The 25,674-nt window shown below is 39.6% G+C and overlaps 1 protein-coding gene across 1 annotated transcript; it reads left to right on the top strand.

Annotated features, from left to right (window-relative positions):
• The first annotated feature begins 12,506 nt into the window (after positions 1 to 12,506).
• On the top strand, positions 12,507 to 13,874 carry LOC135587633 (1-aminocyclopropane-1-carboxylate oxidase-like). The gene is made up of 3 exons (XM_065079253.1): positions 12,507 to 12,687; positions 12,803 to 13,038; positions 13,240 to 13,874. The coding sequence occupies exons 1-3, from the start codon at positions 12,586 to 12,588 to the stop codon at positions 13,820 to 13,822; spliced, it is 921 nt and encodes a 306-aa protein (XP_064935325.1). The 5' UTR covers positions 12,507 to 12,585; the 3' UTR covers positions 13,823 to 13,874.
• Positions 13,875 to 25,674: the final 11,800 nt, after the last annotated feature.

Here is a 25,674-nt window from a genome sequence, read left to right as displayed (position 1 = left end):
CTAGCTGCCCCAGCGCAAGAATTGGAAGTGTTACTTAGGGAGATCGTATATCCCCGAAATTTCCAAATTCGATAGAGTGAATGAAAGAGAACTCGTGTACTCCACTCCAGTGATGATCCATACAACAAATGCAACGACGATACTCCTTAGATCGTTGTTGGATCTCCTTCTCCACGTGCATCGCAAAGCTACTAGAGCCAAGGAGGAGGAGAAGAGAGCTAAAGAGAATAGGAGGGGCGACCACCAACAGTTCTAGCCTATTGACCATTCGGTTCCTCCTATTTATAGTTGTGCAAGTAGCTTAATCCTTAATGGATCCTATCCTCATTAGATCTCAATTCAATTGGATCTCTTTCCTATTATGTAATTAGATCTTATCCATAGGATCTAAACTAAGGGCTCTATGAATATTTTATATCCATACTTCTACTCGTCGTAATATTCATCATATATATGTGACCCTCTAGGCCCGATACCGAGCTGGCCATGAGTCGATCCGATCAGAACTTCTTCTGATATAGTAAATTATTATCTTTATAATAATTCATCGATTCATTGACTATGGTTATACTAGATCACTACGTCATAGTCCCCAAATGGTAGAGGAGAATCTAATATGTTGAACTTATCTATCCATAGTTACCATGTGTCTATAGTCCTTCATCCATCTAATATCCTAGAGACCGTATATAGGATACAGTAATGTTAAGCCCATACAAAATCCTATCCGAGTCTCGCTCTAATCGGATTCTCTTGGAGAACTCATTCTCTCTCAATCTGAACGACTTTGGCTAGAGATTTTGTTTGAGCAAGCACACATGAGATATTTCTCTCGTGATACCAAAGAGTGGATAATCCTCTATTGATACTCAATTGCCTTCATAAGGTTGGCTGTCATTCCCTAGAATTGGTTATACCATATCTAAAACTTTCAAACTTATAAATATGACGTCAAAGAATGAAGTACTCGTACAAGATATCTTTAGTGTCTCAAGTCTAAGGACTAACATACAATTGGGACTACAGAATCATTGTCTGACATTAGGTATCATTAACTATCAAGCATTCCGTAAGTGGATCCATCATATGGATGAGTATACATTGCACCGATCTATTTGGTTCTCTCGATGTCTTTCTCGAGTAACCTATGACCGGGATGATTTAGGATTTGTGTTTAAAGGTGAATCAGTCTCATTATCATGATCTCATCACAATCTGATTCCCATTGCATAGATCCAAGGATATCACAATATACATCTAGATAATATGTGATAAAATATCAGTAATAATAAGCAAAGAGATCGTCGTAACGTGTCATAGGTGCCATCACTTACGTGATTGGCTTATAGGGCACCTATAACTAACTATCTCTCACTTGAACTAAAGTCAATCACATGTGTCTGATCCCCATCAGACCTTTATGATGCTTAAATATAATCTAAGACAATGGTTTCGTTAGTGGATCTATAATGTTATCTTTGAAAAAAATTCTTTCCATTGGTATACCTTCATGGGCCACAATCTCTCTAATAAGCTAGAACCTCTTCAAAATGCTTTTGATGAGACCTAGATTCCTTCGCTTGAGAGATCGCCCCATTATTATCATAATATATAGGAATCAGTTCTATGCTACTCAATACGACTCTCAAATCTTTGATGAACTTCTTTATCCAAACCCCCTCTTTTGTTGCTTTTGTCGTAGTAATATATTCTGCCTTCATGGTCAAGTCAGCAGTAGTATCTTGCTTGGAACTATTCCACCTCTCCATTCAAGGTGAACATATACTATGAGAAAATAAAATTTCATGTCTCATTAGTATAAGACATCTCTTGAAATATTTCATATCAAACCTTTTGACAATAATGTCTATGTACCTAGATTGAGATAAGTTAAGCATCCTCTTAAATCTATCTTTATAGATCCAAATCCCTAAAATATATAATGTTTCACCTTAAGCCTTCCATGGAGAAGTGTCTAGATAGCCAAGCCTTTAATGTTGAGAGTATTCCCAATGATTATGATGTCATTCACAGATAACACCAAGAAGGTGATAGCGCTCCCACTTACCTTTTTATACACGTAAGGCTCATCTTCATTCTTAACGAGGTCATAAGATCTGATGGCCTCATCAAATATTATGTTCCAACTTCGGGAAGCCTACTTTAGTTTATAAATAGACTTAAGCAACATGCATACCTTATCTGGATACTACTTGGACACGAATCCCTCATGTTGCATTTGCTAGTCATAGGTGCCCTACAAGCCAATCACTTGAGTGATGACCGGTGTGACTTGACACGTAGTCTTTTTGCTTATTATTATTTGACATTTTATCACTTTATATTGCTTGTTGCTTGAATATATTATAATGTCTATGGATCTATACAATGAGAATCGGATCGTGATGAGATCACGATAATGAGACCGATTCGCCTTTAAACACAGATCCTAAATAATCCCGGTTATAGGTTACTCGAGAGGGACATCGAGATAATCGGACAGATTGGTGTGCTGTATACCCATCCATATGATGGATGCAACTAGTCTTATAGCTGCTCGTGTGGGGACACTAGAGATATAGTATAGGTGCTCATTGAAGAATGAGTTTACTAATTGAGCCGCTTACGAAATGCTAGATGGTTGATGATGCCTTATTATTAGATAGCGATTCCTTAGTCCTAGTGGTGTATCTGGTCCTTAGACTTGAGATACCAAAGATGTCCTATATGAGTACTTCAATCTTTGATATTGGACTTATAGGTCTGGAGGTTCCAGATCTAGCACAGCCGGTCATCGGGAGTGGTAGCCAACCTTACGAGGACTATTGAGTATTGATAGATGATCATCCACTCTAGGTGTCATGAGAGGAATATCCCATGTGTACTTGCTCAGGCAAATCCCTAGCTAGGGTCATTCGGATTGAGAGAGAAATAGTTCTCCAGGAGAATCCGATTAGAGCAATACTCGAGTTGAAACCGTATGTGTCTGATAGCACCATGCCCGGTATATAGTCACTGGAATATTAGATGGATAAGGGACTATAGGTATACAATAATGGAGGACAAACAAATCCAATGGTTTGGATTCTCCTATTTCGTCTAGGGACTCCAACGTAATAGCCTAGTATGTCTATAGTCGATGAGTCAAGTGAATTATTATGGAGATAATAATTCACTATCCCAGAAGGAGTTCTGACAGGTATGACTAATGACCAGCTCGATATTGGGCCTAAAGGGTACATATATGGTAGGCGTTGCGATGGGTAGTGGTTCGAATATGAGATATCCGTCGGAGCCCCTATCTTATTTGATATCCAATAAGCTCATGAATTATTGGATCCTATGAATGAGATATAATAAGAGTCAATGAGAGATTATTGGATAGAGATCCATTAATCTAAGAGGCTTAGGTAGTTGGATAGAGATTCAATACCCAATAATACAGGATCCATTATGGTTAAATTTACAAAAGACCTCTATAAATAGGAGGGAACCAATGGTTCAAAGGCTAGAGTTTCTTTGGGTTACCTCTCCTATTCTCCTCCCCCTCTCCTTCTTAGATAGCAAGCTTAAAGTTTTGAGGAGCATCGTCACAGCCTTACTGTGTGGATCACCACTAGAGAAGAGACAGCTATGAGACCAACTACATCTATCATATGGACGGGTATATAGTAAACCTATGATCGGGATTACTTAGGATATATGTTTAAAGGTGAATTAGTCTCATTATCGTGATCTCATCACGATCCAATTTCTATTGTACAGATCCAAGGACATCATAATATATAAATGCATATATGCAATAGTCAATATAAAGTGATAAATATCAAAATATAATAAGTAAAAAAATTATGTGTCAAGTCACACGTGCCATTACTCACGTGATTAGTTTGCTGGGCACCTATGACTAGCAAGGAGGACGCTTGACTTCCTTCACCCTCTCCTAGAAATCTATATGAATTCAGGGATATACGATCTCCCTAGGTAACACCCTCTCCTAGAACACATCTTTGAGAAATTGAGGATTTTATTTTTAATATTCTTCCGCTGCACATATGATATCGCCCCTAGATTTTCTTACAGTGGTATCAGAGCTAGGTTGTTCATGCGAAAGATTGGTTTTGAACTACATGTGTTTTGTTTTGGAAAAGCTTTTGATGTAAAAATCGTTGATGCAAAAATGAGAAAGAGCAATAACTGTTGTTGCCCTTACTCGCAGATGGTAGCTTGCTGCCTTCTGCGTGTGTACAGCCTCCTGCGGCGGTAGCCATAAGGGCGGTGACCACAAGAAGGTAGCATAGCGCCAACACACTAGTAGGATGTGTGCCTACAGCAACCGACCATCGGGGGGCTGGCAGCCCACGGGTGCCCCACCAGCAGGCAAGCCTGCGCGCACAGGGCCCGCGGGCGACCTGCCCATAGGGGTGAGTTGTGTGCGGGCGGCCTGCTTGCAAGGGCGACACCTGTAGGTGACACAGCGCCCGCAAGCGCGGCGCCCGTAAGTACCACGCTTGCGGGCACTACACCCATGTGTCATGGACATAACTAGTTTTGCCTAGGTCGTGCGGTACCCTTGCATGTCCATTCGCAAAGGTCAGCCTCCCTAAAGCCTCCCATGGTCCTTAGGACCCACAAAAGAGAAGACGAGTTTGAAAAAACTCCTCACTCGGGATCCACAAGCAAACATTTCCGAAAACACTTCATAGACAATGCAAATTACAAACAAACTTTACAAGCTCTGAACAATTACACAACGAAGGGTCAAAATGGTCCACTACAGATCGAAAATCTCTCATAAGTGTTCACATGATACAACCTTTATTTACAAGCCTAAAGCAGCCACCAAACCCAACTAAAATGGGACCATTAAGCCTTCGGCCGTACCTTTACATGCTGTACAAAGCATGAACATACCAAAAGATACGGATATACATAAGAATTACATCAAACATCCTGTTTAGAAGTTTGTCTGTGACATTCTCCCCCACTTATTCCTTCGACGTCCTTGTCGAAGCCTTTGCCGATACTGTAACTCCTCGCCTTTGCTGAGTCTTCAATCTTCTGCTCCAGTTGTAATGTGCCTCTTGGCTCCTAGCCGCTCTCCATTGCTGTTTTGGAGTAGTCGAACATTTGATCCGCCATGCTGCTTGAACTCGCCAATGACTCTGACTCTAGTGTGGGGTTGGCTGAGTTGTGTTGATCTCTGTTGGTTCCTGCGAATCCTCCAGATGAAGAAAAAGACCATCCTTACTATGTGCCAATCTCTCAAATATCACATGCTACTTGAACTGGGTGGATCCTTGTTGGAGTTTTAACGAGCATCGCCTCGTAAACTTTTGAAGTTTTGGGTTATTCCTCCACAAAATGTCCATCGACTCTTCTTTCATTTAGTTGTTACTTCCAAGTATATTCGCATCACTTCCACTTTTGATTAGCATTCTATTGGGAAATGAAGCAGATAGTCTACTCTCAATAGAATTGATCACCATTAGTGAGGATTTGACAACTATTGTCTTCTATTATCTTCGAAGGATCTTTGAACCTGTGTAGAGCTCCTTTACTGGATAGATAAGAGAATTGGGGTACTCGATTTCACTCATTCTCTTAAGAGTTGAGAAGGCAATGGTTACTTGACTTTGCCCGCCTCCTCGATGTTGTACTCCATGCATCGAGCTAGTTACTAGCCTTCGCCTGCTCTTTGCTCACACTTCTGAAGCACTTGAAGTGTTTGCACTCCTTGCGTTGAGTTAGCTAATATGATTCACCTTCTTAATGCCATCGAACTTCTAGAATGCAGGAAGATTTCACCCCAACTTGGAGTAAGTCTTTAATAGTTTTGGTCGCCTCTGAGATTGTATCGTCTTCTCCATCAACTCGGCCGCCTACTCCACCGAGTAGCAAAGGTATAGCACCACGTACTGCCTGCTTCGTTCCTTGGTCGTGCACTCTTGCATGACCCGAAGTCTTACACTTTCGGTTATCTTGATGAGAAGCTCGTTGATACCGGTCTTACGAAGTTCCTTAGCCTCTGCCCTTCAGCCTTGTCTTGGTTTTTGGAGTTTGCCTTTGTATGCTCCACCTCCTCGGCCCCTTACAAGACTAAGCGCTCTCCCTCCATGAGAGCAAGGGATCAATGACTTTCACGGAAGTCTCGCCTTTGTGGTACCATTGTGCTACCATGCCCATGGCTCTACTATCCGTCGCCTCACATCTGCATCCCTTTTCTTCATGATCAGTAGATATATCTCTGTGGCACTCCTCCGAGTCCACCTCCATTCTAACTAATACTTGATTTTGGGTAGCTAAGTCCCTCTGGACTCGTCATTACTTCCTCGCCCCTTTCGACCACCTGATTTTCCCAATAGCTTTAACACCTCTGTGTTCTCTAAGCAGCTCCCTTTGGTCAATGGAAAGACAAATTACAACTCCCATGCATGGCCTTTACCATCGTGTTGTAGGATTTGTACCGATTATGTTCTCCTTAGCTTCCTTAGTAGTAACATTCTCTTACTCGACCTTATCCTCTGACTTGCCAGGCTCCCTTAAGTGAATATGGGCTCTGGAGCAGTCCAACTCTCCAACTGCTTCGATTATACCTCTGCATAATCAAGTCCCTCCCATGGGACTCACTAGTACTTGCATTCGAACTTTTCCCTTGGTGGAACACAACCCCTAAATGCTGATGACCAAGGTATTCATCCGATGCAAAATTCGATGAATGCACGAAGACCCGCCTCTGCGGTACCATGGCCTTCACTCCTTGAATCCATAGCCCTTCTTATCGTCGTATTGTTCACCGAAGTGGAGCTTCCAGTAGCTTCCAATCATACCTCTGTATGATCTAGTCCCTCATGGGAATATGTCGTGTGTATCGCATTAACACAAACTGTTCCACCATGATCTGCTACATCATGTCGTCTCTTGATGATATCTCTATTGCATTCTGATCCTTGTGGGATGAACTCGAATTGTGATCTCTCAATGTGTGGTCTTTATCAATACATCACAATGTCTCTACCACCTTCAATTTTGTTCGCTCTTTTGGCAATCGACCTTCATCCACCCGCTCTTGGGTCACACCTAGATGAAGCACTGCTCTAGGATAGTTCATCACCTAGTAGCTCCCAATGTCCACCGACTTCGCTAAAATTAGTGCACCATTGTTTGGATCCTGGGCCTCTGCCCCTACCAGCATAATCTTTGCTGCGCACGCTTCCTGTCTAGTAACTTGACTAGCAATACTGTGGTATATTCTTCAAGAGTACCCACCTCCACGTCCTCTTGTCTCGTGCCAAGGTCTTCTGAACCCAACTTTGCCTCCGCAAGTTGAGTCGCCTTAGTTCCTCTATCAAATGCTTCTCCGAGATAAAGTGCATGTGCCTAGAAACTCCCTTTGTCTTTGGCACCATGCAAGATGAGTCCACTCAGTTAGAATGAAGGACCCATGGAACAACATGTTCCTGCTCTTGCCTCTGCAAGAGTTCATGTCCTTGACCTTTGTCCAAGGAAAGCATTGTGCCTCTGCTCCATGTTCCATAGAACCATCTTCTATGTTGGCTCCCTTCATGCGACTTGGGTACTTCGCCAAGTTACACTCAAGTTGCTTCACTCCTCGTTTTTGCATTGAGTTGATGGTGGCCCTTGTGCCTACCATTCTATGGGTCAGCCCTCCCTTGAGTCCGATCTCCATATCGACTCCAAGTGTGCCTTCGTTTGTGTTACTTTAGGTCGCTCCCCCACTTGATCTCGCAATGCATTCTCTCAAGTGAGATCGTGTGACGACTCCTTGCCGCTTGCTCAGTCCATTGAGCTTCGTGGAGTTGTTATTTGTTGAGGTACTCCTCCTTAACATATGCAGTCTATTGCACATGATTCTCCCTCTGAAGAAACCGGGATCTATCCCTCCTAGATAACTATCCCATTGGAGCAATATCTCTCTTCATTTCGGAGACCACCATCACCTTGGACTACTCTGATTCACTGAACAAACTGCGCATTATTCTGCCTCTTGCAAACGCACTTGCTAGATTGTAACTCCACGTCAATACAGCCACCATTGCACCACTCAATGCCTAGCAACATGCTGAACTCACTGCACACTTCAGCCTCCTATGGACGTATCCTTCACATGCTGAAGAGAAAGTTTCAATGCTCCATGGCGCCGAGTTTCGGTCACCTTGGGATGGCCACGAACATTCCATCGTCTACTTACAAGCCCATGCATGAGTATCGAATTCTTCGCATTAGCAATTCCCCTCACCTCTGTGAGCTTTGCACAACTCTTTTAGTCGTTGAGTAACTCATTCCACCTTACATGGTCTCATCCTTTACCAAGCGCCTCGCTTGTCTTGAGCACCATCAAGTACAGTTGTCAACATTGAGTCGTAGCTCAAACTCAGCCATCCTAACCTTTGTGCGCTCCGTATTCTTCCAAGCTTGCTTGTTCTCGTGGTGCCTCTTGTGTGAAGGGTTAGCCATTCCTCTGAATGTCAATATCAGATGTCTGCTCCTCCGAGCGACTCCTTTTCCCTACATCTCCATACTCGTTTTCCTCAGACGGTCGCACATATGCTGACTGCCCTCAACCTAGTCCTGCTAGGTCCCCCACGTTTGCATGCCAAGTGTTTCTATGAGTGCTTATCCTGCTCTAATACCATCTATCACGGACTTAGCTGATTTTGCCTAAGTCCTAAACTCGGTAAAAGGAGAATCGAGTTGTAAAAGGTGGTTGGTCTTCGCCTATTGAAAGAAGACTGATAGTGGATGCCGGTGGCCTCGACGAAAGAGGAATCGATGGAGTGGATGTAGGTCACGACGACCGAATCACTATAAAAATCTGGTTTGCCTTTACTTTGAGCAATTTACTTTAAACTGCAAACTACATTCTCATTACTTGCTACATTCTTCCATATGCTTTCAATCTAAGCATATTTCCGAAATCGGTTTTCAATGTACGAAGAATTTTTAGAAACATAATTTTTATCGCTGCACTAATTTACCCTCCCCCCTCTTAGAGCCGACTCGTTCCTAACATGTAAGTTATTTAATTTTTCCACACAATAGGTTTATCATGATTATAAAATTTAAATACTGAGTTCGAGATAATAGACTTGGACTTAACGATTTATTTCTTGGGCATCGAAGTCAAACAATAGCAAAGAAAATATTAAAACTTTGAGAAAGTATAATATGATGATAGAATTACTAAGAATTGATCACCCAACAACAAAGTGATATGATGTGTAGTATATATGAGAAAGCAAGAAAGAAAGTTTTTTTAAATTGAGAAGAACAAAACGAGTAGGACATCAACATGATTAGTGTATTAAGATGTTTGTGGTTCAATTAGTGCAATATCACTTAGAAGAAGCAGGTATTTTTTTTACCTTTATTATAAAGCCAAAATTTATATTTATATGTCAAAATAAAAAAAAGAAGTCCTAAGTAAATTCAAGAAATTCAAGAACTTGGCTAAAAAACAAAGTGAACTTAAGATAAAGTGGCTAAGAATCGTTGGTGGTGAATATACATCAAATAAATTTAAAATTTTTTGTAGAGACAATAAAAATTTATATCAATCACTATGTCATACAATAGACTATCCTTAAAATAGTTCAATGCATGTTAAAGGAAAAAATAAATAAATAATTTTAGAGAGATATTGTTGCTTATATAGTTTATTTTTGATAAAGCAAATTAGTAATATTACACCAAGTATGGAACTTATAAAAGTCAAAAGTTGATCATTTAAAATTTTTTGAAAGCATTGCATTTGCTAAGTTAACGGAAGAAAAGAGAACAAGGCTTAAGGATAAAGTCAAAAATACATCTTGTTAAGTTATATTGTGATTTCTTATAGCTACAAGCACAAATAAAGTTATAATAGTAAGAGATGAATAATAGATTTAGAATTAGAAAAGTGATGAACAACTTCAAAAGAGGATAATATGATTAAAGTACCAAATAATTTTTTTTTTTTCTGAATTCACCTACATTAGCTAAGTCACATAATTCAAGAAGTTCAATTTTAAAAAGAATAAGAATGATTTAAGAGTTATATGATGTTACTTGAAGGATTGATACAAATTATGATAAGCTTTCTTTATTTTATTTTTTTATAAGTTATAATCTATTAATATTTGAAGAAGTTTATATAGAAGTAAAACACATGGGAGCCCAAGTACACTACTAGAAGACCACCGGGTGATCGATGTTAAGTAGTTCTTCAAAAAAAAAAAAAAAAACACAAGGAGATGTGGAGAGATATAAGGTTCTATTGGTTGCAAAGGATATATGTTACAATACAAGATCGGCTATTAAGAAGTATTCATACTAGTAGTTCGATTATGAACAACAAGATTAGTCATCTCCTTAGCATCTCAACTTAAATGGAAAATTCTATAGATGGACGTTAAGTTAACATTTCTTAAAAGAATTCTCAAGGAAGAAGTATTTATCTATCAACCCCCTTAGTTTTATTATTCATTGATATGAAGACAAAATATACAAGTTGAAATGGGCTCTTTATGAGTTTAAACAAGCTCCATGAGCATGGAATTCTCAGACCGATGATAATTTTATTTTAAATAATTTTTTAGATTTTCATATGAATATGCTCTTTATATAAAAACTAATCTTGATGGATATACATACTTGTTTGCTCTAGGTTATTTAATTTTTACATACAATAGGTCTATTATGATTATAAAATTTAAACACTCAATGAAGGAGTTCGAGATAATAGATTTGGACTTAATAATTTATTTCTTGGGTATCGAAGTCAAACAATAGCGAAGAAAATTTTATTTCACAAAGACACTATAGAAAAGAGCCTTTGAATAAATTTTTTTTATCAAAGATTATCATCCTATTGATACAATGATGGTACCAAGTTAACTAAAGAAGGAGAATATAAACAAATTAGTCTAACTTATTATAAAAGTTCATTTAGATGTTTAAAATTTTTGATATGCACTCTGATGTGGTATATTATTTGAACTTGAATTGATAAGTTGATTGATAGAACACCTAAAGCATCTCACTGGAAGGATACTAAGAGGATATTATAATATATTAAATGGACGATAAGTTATATGCTTCATATAAGGAGTTATATTTTGTTGAATTTCGTAATAATGATTGGACTAGGAGTTATGACGATAGAAAAAAATATAATGAGTTTTGTATTTTATCTTAGTGAAGCTACATTTATATAATCATTAAAAAAAATCTATTGTTGCTCTATCAACTTGAAAGATATAATATGTTGCAATAACCTTTTGTGTTTATTATGCAATTTGGATAATAATACTATTTCAGATACTTCATATACAAAGTGAAAGTTTAATTAAGATTTATGTTGATAAATTAATAATTGCTTTAGTCAAGAATCTAATATATCATAAAGATCAAAGTATGTTGATATGATATTTTACTTTATAAGAGAATAGTGAAGTTAAATAAGCATTGAATATACTCTCAAAATTCTTCAAATTTAAAATATTTTAATAATTTGATAAGTCAGATAAAACAAGTTTAGGAGAGAGACTATTAGAATTAAATTTGTCTATCCTTTCAAAGCACCAAGAAAAACATTATTATATCAAAAAGTAAAACACATTAAAAACTCTATAGTAGAATGAATCAAATTAACCATTAGTTCTTGAAAATAAAAGAAAAAAATTTATATTAAATATATTAAATTTATTATATCCGATAAGACTACATAGACTTCGTGTGTTATGTCATAAGAGGTATCGATTTAGAGTTATATAGTAAAATTATTTTGAGTATAAAAAGATTATATTATCTTATCTGTGTGCTTCATTCATCTCTTCTATCTATCCATTCAATATGATATATTGATATAAGACTTAATCGGAAAGTAACATGTTTTACTCGATTTTATCGAGCAGTTCATTCGGATTGGGAATTCTTCGTAAACGTTGCAAACGATGCAATCCAATAACAAAACCAGTACAAGCTGAGCCGGATATGGATCATTCTGGAAGCCTGCCATGATCGCCTCGTACATGCCGAAGCCACCTTATTAACGTGATGAACATTCTTCTGACCAAGTCAAGCAGCCCCACGTTGCAAATGATGCAATCCAATGACAAAACCAGTACAAGCTGAGCTGGATATTAATCATCCTGGAAGCCTGCCATGATCGTCTCGTACGTGCCGAAGCCACCTTATTAACGTGATGAACGTTCTGGCCATATCATCATTCTGTCCATTTATTTCACGAGTGAATCAAATATGATTTGGATGGTTTGCCGTGTGGAAGTACTTGTGGTCTTTGTCTCTTTCTAATAAGTACTTGTGGTCTTTGCCAAGGAAAAGAAAGGTTGACAAACAAGTCTTTGTCTCTTTCTAATAACCAAGGAAAAGAAAGGTTGACCAACAACACTTGGCATACTTCCTCGTTTCTTCCTTTGATTTGTACGTAAGATCTGAAGTGAAGCTCAATCTTTGCACTATAAAAAGCCCCAAGTAGCTCCATTTCTTTTCATCGAACTCAAGAAGCAAAGTTCAACCAAAGCATCGCATCCGTCTTCTCAGAAAATAAATCTTTTGTTAGAAATGGCCATTCCAGTCATTGATTTCTCAAAGTTGAAGGGCAAGCAAAGAGCCGAAACTTTGGCACAGATTGCCAATGGATGTGAAGAATGGGGATTCTTTCAGGTCTGTTGTCATGGAGGATGTGCTTTCATGTTCCCGATCTTCTTCCTTTCTCCCGTCCATGGTTCTTCTGAACATGAAGCTGGTACTTATTCCAAGTAATCTAATGTGCTTGCAGCTGGTGAACCATGGGATTCCGGTGGAGCTTCTGGATCGCGTGAAGAAGGTATGCTCGGAGTGCTATCGGCTCAGAGCGAAGGGCTTCAAGGGATCCAAACCAGTGCAGCTGTTGAACAAACTGGTGGACAAAGAAGGGGAAGAGGCCGATGTTAAGCGCTTGGATAACGTGGACTGGGAGGATGTTTTCCTTCTCCAGGACGACAACGAATGGCCGTCCAACCCTCCGGAGTTCAGGTACTTCATTCACGAAGCTCCAATGCTGCTTGTTCCATTCCCTGTTCCACATAAACGAATGAACAACATTAGAAAGTCAATTATAATCACTGCTGAATAGCTAGCTGCCCCAGCGCAAGAATTGGATTGTTGATCTTTGATTTGCTACTCATAATATGATGGTTGTCGCCAAAGTTGTTGACGTTTGCTCTCTTCATGCAGCGAGATCATGAAGGAGTACAGGGAAGAGCTGAGGAAGCTGGCTGAGAAAGTGATGGAAGTAATGGATGAGAATATGGGGTTTGAGAATGGCTACATCAAGAAAGTATTTTCAGGAAACGGTGAGCACCAGCCCTTCTTCGGCACCAAGGTGAGCCACTATCCGCCATGCCCGCGCCTGGACCTCGTAAACGGCCTTCGCGCCCACACCGATGCTGGCGGTGTCATCCTCCTCTTCCAGGACGACCAAGTTGGTGGCCTCCAGATCCTAAAAGATGGGAAGTGGATCGATGTGCAGCCTGTGGCCAATGCCATCGTCATCAACACCGGAGACCAGATCGAAGTACTCAGCAACGGTCGCTACAAGAGCGTGTGGCACCGCGTGCTCACGACCAGCGATGGCAACCGCCGCTCCATTGCTTCGTTCTACAACCCCTCCTTGAAGGCCACCATCACTCCGGGAATCAGCAACGACGACGCTCCAGCTTTGTACCCCAAGTTTGTTTTCGGGGATTACATGGAGGTGTACGTGAAGCAGAAGTTCACGGCCAAAGAGCCCAGGTTTGATGCAGTGAGAGCTATGTAAGGATAAGTTAATGATTATCGAAGTTATGTTCTGAGAATATTCTTTTGTATCAGATTTGTTTGTACCATAATAATTGTTTGCTATGACAAGTAATTTATATAAAACCAGCAGCCCAACCTATTTTTTGAAACCTCACGAGATGGCAACTATCATGGAGAAAGGCCAATTAGTTCTCCAATTACGAGGGGTTTTGATGAGTGGCGTGACACTTCACAAATCATGTTTGGAAAAATTAAAAATCACACACGTTTCTTGGTATAGCCATTTTCAAAATAAATAGAAATAAAAACACATTCTTAAAAATATATAGTTTGATGTAGATATTTGTCACATCTTTATTTAGAAATTTTGCCGCGTTTATTGTGTCAACTTCATTCTCAACTATATTCTCAGTCTCTTGACAGAAGTTTTTCAATCATTTTGATTATTTTGGGATTCATAAGTTAGAACAGGAGAAAAAACATAAAAATAAGATAGGGAGACATACTAATTTTATAGTGGTTCAATATTTTTGATCTACGATCCATTCTTATTTTATCTATCTATGAGGCCATTGACGTTCACTGGTATTTTTTTCTCCAAAGTTTGAAGATCAACAATCCTCTACAACTTTCTTTTATCAAAGCATCGGTAAAAAAAGCTTGTGCTTGAAATATTCAATCTTTTATAGGTATCTCTATAACTTAGTCATCCAACTAAAGCCCAAAAAGAAGATAAAAATCAAACCTCTAATAGAGAATTGGAAAACATTGCAAGCACGATGGATGCTCTCACCAGCCAAACATGAAGACGGTATTTATAGGCCCTAAAACCTTAAAAATGTAGAGTAAATTAAGAAAAAATACTAAAAAATAAAGATACATTGTGATATGATCATTGGATGTTTGCGACGAAATTGAAACACATCATTTGGTTACTCATATGATACTAACACCTAAGCTAGGTAATATTACTTGACCTAGTTAGTATAATCTTTGGGCGATGCTACTGCCAAGCCCAATGATAGCCTAGTAAAGACGTAGGTAAGGCCATTTACTATTCACTTTTAACCCTTAATTGTTTTCGTTGGAATTAACTCATTTTTAAAATTAACTTCGACCAAGACTGACATAAGAGTTCTCTGCATATTATTAAATCTTTCATCATATCATCAGTAGATCTTCTATCATATCAACTTATGTTCCGACATCCCGACTTCAAAGTCAATGTGTCTCATCCATATCAATTATGCACAAAATACTTATATTCCAATATATTCAACTTTAGCTATGGATAATGCCATAAAATTTTACTTCTTACGCGATCATAAAACATATGCAATGTCCAAGAAGTATTTTTCTTGTAAAGTTCGTATCTATATACGGAAAAAATCAAAATTTTTAAATTTGGGATATCATAGTCCTTTGTAGAGATGGTGTACCTTCTAAATACCCTAATTTTTTCTATTGATTTCAAGTAAGACAATTTAAGATTTTATTGAAATCTAATACAAAGATATAATTGCATGTTCAATGGCAGTGAGTTGAATTAGTGCTATAGCAAATTTTAATCGATTTTGAATTTCAATTGATAAATCCATACTAGAAATATGATTAACCAAAAATGCAAGTAAGAGTTGTAAGTAATGCAAATAAGTAATCAATAACAAATCAAAAGTAAGAGAAGGAAAACAAATCAATTTATAGTGGTTCAAAATTTTTTGACTAACAACCACTCTTGATTCCTCTTCCTTCGAGGCCATCGGCTTTCACTATCAATATTTTTTCTAATGGATGAAGATCAACTATCCTTTTTATAGCTTTTCTCCTTTTAACAAGCTTAGGAGAGAACCTTCATACTATTGGAAAATCATGGGTTGGCATCTCATGCCCAACTAAAAATAAAAACAAAACAAAATTTCACAAAATTAAGTACTTGGTCATTGTACGACGATTGGTATATGAGAAAATTGTAAAACCGAAAAATCGCATATATCATGTTAGAAGTGTTACTTAGGGAGATCGTATATCCCCGAAATTTCTAAATTCAATAAAGTGAATGAAGGAGAACTCACGTACTCCACTCTAGTGGTGATCCATACAACAAATGCAGCGACGATGCTCCTTAGATCGTTGTTGGATCTCCTTCTCCACGTGCATCGCAAGGCTACTAGAGCCAAGGAGGAGGAGAATAGGGCTAAAGAGAATAGGAGGGGCGACCACCAACAGTTCCAGCCTATGAACCATGAGGTTCCTCCTATTTATAGTGGTGCAAGTAGCTTAATCCTTAATGGATCCTATCCTCATTAGATCTCAATTCAATTGGATCTCTATCCAATTGGATCTCTATGTAATTATATAATTAGATCTTCTCCATAGGATCTAAACTAAGGGCTCTATGAATATCTTATATCCATACTTCTACTCGTCGTAACATTCATCATATATATGTGACTCTCTAGGCCCGATACCGAGCTGGCCATGAGTCGATCCGATCAGAACTTCTTCTGATATAGTAAATTATTATCTCTATAATAATTCATCGATTCATCGACTATGGTTATACTAGATCACTACGTCATAGTCCCCAAATGGTATAGGGGAATCTAATATGGTAAACTTATCTATCCACAGTTACCATGTGTCTATAGTCCCTCATCCAACTCATTCTCTCTCAATCTGAACGACTATGGCTAGAGATTTTGTTTGAGCAAGCACACATGAGATATTTCTCTCATGATACCAAGAGTAGATGATCCTCTATTGATACTCAATTGCCTTCGTAAGGTTGGCTATCATTCCCTAGAATTGGTTATACCATATCTGAAACTTTCAAACTTATAAATATGACGTCAAAGAATGAAGTGCTCATACAAGATATCTTTAGTGTCTTAAGTCTAAGGACTAGACATACAACTGGGACTACAGAATCATTGTCTGACATTAGATATCATTAACCATCAAGCATTCAGTAAGCGGATCTATCATATGGATGAATATACAATGCACCGGTCTATTTGGTTCTCTCGATGTCATTCTCGAGTAACCTTTGATCGGGATGATCTAGGATTTGTGTTTAAAGGTGAATCAGTCTAATTATCATGATCTCATCATAATCCGATTCCCATTGCATAGATCCAAGGATATCACAATATACATCTAGATAATATGTGATAAAATATTAGTAATAATAAACAAAGAGATCATCGCAATGTGTCACAGGTGCCATCACTTACGTGATTGGCTTGAAGGGCACTTATAACTAACTATCTCTCACTTGACCTAAAGCCAATCACATATGTGTCTGATCCCCATCAGACCTTTGTGATGCTCAAATATAATCTAAGACAATGGCTTCGTTAGTGGATCTGCAATGTTATCTTTGGAAGAAACTCTTTCCATTGGTATATCTTCATGGGCCACAATCTCTCTAATAGGCTAGAACCTCCTCAAAATACTTTTGATGAGACCTGGGTTCCTTTGCTTGAGAGATCGCCCCATTATTATCATAATATATAGGAATCAGTTCTATGCTACTCAATACGACTCTCAAATCTTTGATGAACTTCTTTATCCAGACCTCTCTTTTGTTGCTTTTGTCGTAGTAATATATTCTGCCTTCATGGTCAAGTCATCAGTAGTATCTTGCTTGGAACTATTCCAGCTCCCCATTCAAGGTGAACATATACTATCAGAAAGTAAAATTCCATGTCTCATTAATCTAAGACCTCTCTTGAAATATTTCATATCAAACCTTTTGATAATGATGTCTATGTACCTGGATTGAGATAAGCTAAGCATCCTCTTAAATCTATCTCTATAGATCCAAATCCCTAAAATATAGGATGCTTCACCTTAAGTCTTCCATGGAGAAGTGTCTAGATAGCCAAGCCTTTAATGTTGAGAGTATTCCCAATGATTATGATGTCATTCACAGATAACACCAAGAAGGTGATAGCGCTCCCACTTACCTTTTTATACACGTAAGGCTCATCTTCATTTTTAACGAAGTCATAAGATCTGATCGCCTCATCAAATCTTATGTTCCAACTTCGGGAAGCCTGCTTTAGTTTATAAATGGACTTAAGTAACATGCATACCTTATTTGGATACTACTTGGACACGAATCCCTCAGGTTGCATTTGCTAGTCATAGGTGCCCTACAAGCTAATCACTTGAGTGATGACCGGTGTGACTTGACACGTAGTCTTTTTGCTTATTATTATTTGACATTTTATCACTTTATATTGCTTGTTGCTTTAAATATTATAATGTCTATGGATTTGTGCAATGAGAATCGGATCGTGATGAGATCACGATAATGAGACTGATTCGCCTTTAAACACAGATCCAAAATAATCCCGGTCATAGGTTACTCGAGAGAGACATCGAGATAACCGGACAGACTGGTGTGCTGTATACCCATCCATATGATGGATGCAACTAGTCTCATAACTGCTCGTGTGGGGACACTAGAGATATAGTATAGGTGCTCATTAAAGAATGAGTTTACTAATTGAGCCGCTTACGAAATGCTAGATGGTTGATGATGCCTTATTATTAGACATTGATTCCATAGTCCTAGTGGTGTATCTGGTCCTTAGACTTGAGATACCAAGGATGTCCTGTATGAATACTTCAATATTTGATATTGGACTTATAGGTTTGGAGGTTCCAGATCTAGCACAGCCGGTTATCGGGAGTGGTAGCCAACCTTACGAGGACTATTGAGTATTGATAGAGGATCATCCACTCTAGGTGTCATGAGAGGAATATCCTATGTGTACTTGCTCAGGCAAATCCCTAGCTAGGGTCATTCGGATTGAGAGAGAAACAGTTCTCCAAGAGAATCCGATTAGAGCGAGACTCGAGTGGAAACCATATGTGTTTGATAGCACCATGCCCGGTATATAGTCACTGGGATATTAGATGGATAAGGGACTATAGGTATACAGTAACGAAGGACAGACAAATCCAATGGATTAGATTCTCCAATTTCGTTTGGGGACTCCAGCGTAGTGGCCTAGTATGTCGATAGTCGATGAGTCAAGTGAATTATTATGAAGATAATAATTCACTATCCCAAAAGGAGTTCTGACAGGTAAGACTCATGACCAGCTCGATATTGGGCCTAAAGGGTACATATATGGTAGGCGTTGCGATGGGTAGAGGTTCGAATATGAGATATCCGCCGGAGCCCCTATCTTATTTGATATCCAATAAGCTCATGAATTATTGGATCCTATGAATGAGATACAATAAGAGTCAATGAGAGATTATTGGATAGAGATCCACTAATCTAAGAGGCTTAGGCAGTTGGATGAAGATTCAATACCCAATAATACAGGATCCATTATGGTTAAATTTATAGAGGACTTCTATAAATAGGAGGGAACCAATGGTTCAAAGGCTAGAGCTTCTTTGGGTTACCTCTCCTATTCTCCTCCCCCTCTCCTTCTTAGATAGCAAGCTTAAAGTTTTGAGGAACATCGTCACAGCCTTACTATGTGGATCACAACTAGAGAGGAGGTAGCTATGAGACCAACTACATCCATCATATGGACAGGTATATAGTAAACCAGTTTATCCGATTATCTCGATGTCCCTCTCAAGTAACCTATAACCGGGATTATTTATGATATATGTTTAAAGGCGAATTAGTCTCATTATCGTGATCTCATCACGATCCAATTTCTATTGTACAAATCCAAGGACATCACAATATATAAATGCATATATGCAATAGTCAATATAAAGTGATAAATGTCAAAATATAATAAGTAAAAAGATTATGTGTCAAGTCACACATGCCATTACTCACGTGATTAGCTTGCTGGGCACCTATGACTAGCAAGGAAGACGCTTGACTTCCTTCACCCTCTCCTAGAAATCTGTATCAATTCAGGGATATACGATCTCCCTAGTTAACACCCTCTCTTAGAACACATCTTTGAGAAATTGAGGATTTTGTTTTTAATATTCTTCCGCTGCGCATGTGATATTGCCCTTAGATTTTCTTACAGTGATATCAGAGCTAGGTTGTTCATGCGAAAGATTGGTTTTGAACTACGTGTGTTATGTTTTGGAAAAGCTTTTGATGTAAAAATTGTTGATGCAAAAACGAGAAAGAGAAATAACTATTGTTGCCCTTACTACCCTCGTAGATGGTAGTTTGCTACCTTCTGCATGTGTACAGCCTCCTACAGCGACAGCCATAAGGGCGGCAACTGCAAGAAGGTAGCACAGTGCCAACGCACTAGTAGGATGTGCGCCTGCAGCAACTGACCGGCGGGGGGCTAGCAGCCCACGGGTGCCCCGCCCGCGGGCGCAGCCTGCGGGCACAGGGCCCGCAGGCGACCTGCCCGTACAGGTAAGCTGTGTGCGGGAAGCCTGCTTGCAAGGGCGGCACCTGTAGGTGACACAACGCCCGCAAGCGCGGCACTCGCAAGTGCGACGCTTGCGGGCACTACACCCGTGTGTCATGGACATAACTGGTTTTGCCTAGGTCGCGCGGTACCCTTGCATGTTCATTCACAAAGGTCAACCTCCCTAAAGCCTCCCATGGTCCCTTAGGACCCACAAAAGAGAAGACGGGTTAGAAAAAACTCCTCACTCGGGATCCACAAGCAAACATTTCCGAAAACACTTCATAGACAATGCAAATTACAAACAAACTTTACAAGCTCTGAACAATTGCACAACAAAGGGTCAAAATGGTCCACTACAGATAAAAAATCTCTCATAAGTGTCCACATGATACAACCTTTATTTACAAGCCTAAAGCAGCCACCAATCCCAACTAAAATGAGACTATTAAGCCTTTGGCCATCCCTTTACATGCTGTGCAAAGCATGAACATACCAAAAGATACGGACATACATAAGAATTACATCAAACATCCTGTTTAGAAGTTTGTCTGTGACATTCTCCCCTACTTATTTCATCGACGTCCTCGTCGAAGCCTTTACCGATACTGCAACTCCTCGCCTTTGCTGAGTCTTCAATCTTCTGCTCCAACTGCAATGTGCCTCTTGGCTCCTAGCCGCTCTCCATTGCTGTTTTGGAGTAGTCGAACCTTTGATCCACCATGCTGCTTCAACTCGCCAATGACTCTGACTCTAGTATGGGGTTGGCTGAGTTATGTTGATCTCTGTTGGTTCCTGCGGATCCTCCAGATGAAGGAAAAGACCATCCTTACTATGTGCTAGTCTCTCAAATATCACATGCTACTTGAACTGGGTAGATCCTTGTTGGAGTTTTAACGAGCATCGCCTCGTAAACTTTCGAAGTTTTGGGTTATTCCTCCACAAATTGTCCATCGACTCTTCTTTTATTTAGTTGTTATTTCCAAGTAAATTCGTATCACTTCCACTTTTGATTAGCATTATATTGGGAAATGAAGCAGGTAGTCTACTCTCAATAGAATTGATCGCCATTAGTGAGGATTTGACAACTATTGTCTTCTATTATCTTCGAAGGGTCTTTGAACCTGTGTAGAGCTCCTCTACTGGATAGATAAGAGAATTGGGGTACTCGGTTTCACTCATTCTCTTAAGAGTTGAGAAGGCAATGGTTACTTGACTTCGCCCACCTCCTCGAGGTTGTACTCCATGCATCGAGCTAGTTACTAGCATTCGCCTGCTCTTTGCTCACACTTCTGAAGCACTTAAAGTGTTTGCACTCCTTGCATTGAGTTAGCTAATATGATTCACCTTCTTAATGCCATCGAACTTCTGGAATGCAGGAAGTTTTCACCCCAACTTGGAGTAAGTCTTTAATAGTTTTGGTCGCCTCTGAGATTGTATCGTCTTCTCCATCAACTCGGCCGCCTACTCCACCGAGTAGCAAAGGTATAGCACCACGTACTGCCTGCTTCGTTCCTTGGTCGTGCACTCTTGCATGACCCGAAGTCTTACACTTTCGGTTATCTTGATGAGAAGCTCGTTAACACCAGTCTTACGAAGTTCCTTAGCCTCTGCCCTTCAGCCTTGTCTTGGTTTTTGGAGTTTGCCTTTGTATGCTCCACCTCCTCGGCCCCTTACAAGACCAAGCGCTCTCCCTCCATGAGAGCAAGGGATCAATGACTTTCACGGAAGTCTCGCCTTTGTGGTACCATTGTGCTACCATGCCCATGGCTCTACTATCCGTCGCCTCACATCTGCATCCCTTTTCTTCATGATCAGTAGATATATCTCTATGGCACTCCTCCGAGTCCACCTCCATTCTAACTAATACTTGATTTTGGGTAGCTAAGTCCCTCTGGACTCGTCATTACTTCCTCGCCCCTTTCGACCACCTGATTTTCCCAATAGCTTTAACACCTCTGTGTTCTCTAAGCAGCTCCCTTTGGTCAATGGAAAGACAGATTGCAACTCCCATGCATGGCCTTTACCATCGCGTTGTAGGATTTGTACCGATTATGTTCTCCTTAGCTTCCTTAGTAGTAACATTCTCTTACTCGACCTTATCCTCTGACTTGCCAGGCTCCCTTAAGTGAATATGGGCTCTGGAGTAGTCCAACTCTCCAACTGCTTCGATTATACCTCTGCATAATCAAGTCCCTCCCATGGGACTCACTAGTACTTGCATTCGAACTTTTCCCTTGGTGGAACACAACCCCTAAATGTTGATGACCAAGGTTTTCATCCGATGCAAAATTCGATGAATGCACGAAGACTCACCTCTGCGGTACCGTGGCCTTCACACCTTGAATCCATAGCCCTTCTTGTCATCGTGTTGTTCACCGAAGTGGAGCTTCCTGTAGCTTCCAATCATACCTCCGTATGTTCTAGTCCCTGATGGGAATATGTCGTGTGTATCGCAATACCATAAACTGTTCCACCATGATCAGCTACATCATGTCGCCTCTTGGTGACATCTCTATTGCATTCTGATCCTTGTAGGATAAACTCGAATTGTGATCTCTTAATATGTGGTCTTTGCCAATACATCATAGTGTCTCTACCACGTTCAATTTTGTTCGCTCTTTTGGCAATCAACCTTCATCCACTCGCTCTTGGGTCACACCTATATGAAGCACTGCTCTAGAATAGTTTATCGCCTAGTAGCTCCCAATGTCCACTGACTTCGCTAAAATTAGTGTACCATTGTTTGGATCCTGGGCCTCTGCCCCTACCAGCATAATCTTTGCTACGCACGCTTCATGTCTAGTAACTTTACTAGTAACACTGTGGCATATTCTTCAAGAGTACCCACCTCCACATCCTCTTGTCTCGTGCCAAGACCTTCTGAACCCAACTTTGCCTCCGCAAGTTGAGTCGCCTTCGTTCCTCCATCAAATGCTTCTCTGAGATAAAAAGCATGTGCCTAGAAGCTCCCTTTGTCTTTGGCACCACGCAAGATGAGTCCACTCAGTTAGAATGAAGGACCCATGGAACAACATGTTCTTGCTCTTGCCTCTGCAAGAGTTCATGTCCTTGACCTTTGTCAAAGGAAAGCATTGTGCATCTGCTCCATGTTCCATAGAACCATCTTCTATGCTGGCTCCCTTCATGCGGCTTGGGTACTTCGCCAAGTTACACCCAAGTTGCTCCACTCCTCGTTTTTGCATTGAGTTGATGGTGGCCCTTGTGCCCACCATTCCATGGGTCAGCCCTCCCTTGAGTCTGATCTCCATATCGACTCCAAGTGTGCCTTCGTTTATGTTACTTTGGGTCGCTCCCCCACTTGATCTCGCAATGTATTCTCTCAAGTGAGATCGTGTGACGACTCCTTGCCGCTTGCTCAGTCCATTGATCTTCGTGGAGTTGTTATTTGTTGAGGTACTCCTCCTTAACATATGCAGTCTATTGCACATGATTCTCCCTCTGGAGAAACCGGGATCTATCCCTCCTAGATAACTCTCCCATTGGAGCAACATCTCTCTTCGTTTCGGAGAACACCATCCCCTTGGACTACTCTGATTCACTGAACAAACTGCGCATTATTCTGCCTCTTGCAAACGCACTTGCTAGATTGTAACTCCACGTCAATACAGCCACCATTGCACCACTCAAGGCCTAGCAACATGCTGAACTCGCTGCACACTTCAGCCTCCTATGGACGTATCCTTCACATGCCGAAGAGAAAGTTTCAATGCTCCATGGCGCCGAGTTTCGGTCACCTTGGGATGGCCACGAACATTCCATCGTCTACTTACAAGCCCATGCATGAGTATCGAATTCTTCGCATTAGCAATTCCCCTCACCTCTGTGAGCTTTGCACAACTCTTTTAGTCGTTGAGTAACTCATTCCACCTTACATGGTCTCATCCTTTACCAAGCGCCTCGCTTGTCTTGAGTACCATCAAGTACAGTTGTCAACATTGAGTCGTAGCTCAAACTCAGCCATCCTAACCTTTGTACGCTCCGTATTCTTCCAAGCTTGCTTGTTCTCGTGGTGCCTCTTGTGTGAAGGGTTAGCCATTCCTCTGAATGTCAATATCAGATGCCTGCTCCTCCGAGCGACTCCTTTTCCCTACATCTCCATACTCGTTTTCGCCAGACGGTCGCACATATGCTGACTGCCCTCAACCTAGTCCCGCTAGGTCCCCCACGTTTGCATGCCAAGTGTTTCTATGAGTGCTTATCCTGCTCTAATACCATCTATCACGGACTTAGCTGATTTTGCCTAAGTCCTAAACTCGGTAAAAGGAGAATCGAGTTGTAAAAGGTGGTTGGTCTTCGCCTATTGAAAGAAGACTGATAGTGGATGTCGGTGGCCTCGACGAAAGAGGAATCGATGGAGTGGATGTAGGTCACGACGACCGAATCACTATAAAAATATGGTTTACCTTTACTTTAAGCAATTTACTTTAAACTGCAAACTACATTCTCATTACTTGCTACATTCTTCCATATGCTTTCAATATAAGCATATTTCCGAAATCGGTTTTCAACGTGCGAAGAACTTTTTAGAAATATAATTTTTATCACTGCACTAATTCACCCTCCTCCCTCTTAGAGCCGACTCGTTCAAATGATTTAATTTTTACACACAATAGGTTTATCATGATTATAAAATTTAAATACTCAATGAAGGAGTTCGAGATAACAGACTTGGACTTAATGATTTATTTCTTGGGCATCGAAGTCAAACAATAGCAAAGAAAATTTTATTCCAGAAAGACACTATAGAAAAGAGCCTTTGAATAATTTTTTTTATCAAAGTTTATCATCCTATTGATACAATGATGGTACCAAATTGACCAAGGAGAATATAAACAAATTAGTCTAACTTATTATAAATGTTCATTTAGATGTTTAAAATTTTTCATATGCACTCGATATGATATATTATTTGAAGTTGAATTGACAAGTAGATTGATAGAAACTTCTAAAGCATCTCAGTGGAAGGATACTAAGAGGATATTATAATATATTAAACGAACGATAAGTTATATGCTTAATTATATTTTGTTGAATTTCATAATAGTGATTGGACTAGGAGGTATAACGATAGAAAAAAGTATAATGAGTTTTATATGTTATCTTAGTGAAGCTACATTTATATAATCATAAAAAAAAAAATCTATTGTTGCTGTATCAACTTGAAAGATATAATATGTTGCAACGACTTTTTGTGTTTAATAATACTATTTCACATACTTCATATACAAGAGAAAAGTTTAATGAAGATTTATGTTGATAAGTTAATAATTGCTTTAGTCAAGAATCTAATATATCATAGAAGTATGTTGATATGATATTTTACTTTATAAGAGAATAGTGAAGTTAAATAAGCATTGAATATACTCTCAAAATTCTTCAAATTTAAAATATTTTAATAATTTGATAAGTCAGATAAAACAAGTTTAGGAGAGAGACTATTAGAATTAAATTTGTCTATCCTTTCAAAGCACCAAGAAAAACATCA

Source organism: Musa acuminata, chromosome BXJ1-8 (assembly GCF_036884655.1).
Source record: "Musa acuminata AAA Group cultivar baxijiao chromosome BXJ1-8, Cavendish_Baxijiao_AAA, whole genome shotgun sequence".
Taxonomy (NCBI): Eukaryota; Viridiplantae; Streptophyta; class Magnoliopsida; order Zingiberales; family Musaceae; genus Musa; species Musa acuminata.
Note: the sequence above shows the minus strand (reverse complement) of the source record. Positions and strands in the feature narration are given on the sequence as shown.

Coding starts and splice junctions, on each gene's coding strand:
- LOC135587633 (XM_065079253.1), top strand. CDS start 12,586: ATGGCCATTCCAGTCATTGATTTCTCAAAGTTGAAGGGCAAGCAAAGA. Junction 12,688..12,802: donor AAGAATGGGGATTCTTTCAG/GTCTGTTGTCAT, acceptor ATGTGCTTGCAG/CTGGTGAACCATGGGATTCC. Junction 13,039..13,239: donor TCCAACCCTCCGGAGTTCAG/GTACTTCATTCA, acceptor CTCTTCATGCAG/CGAGATCATGAAGGAGTACA.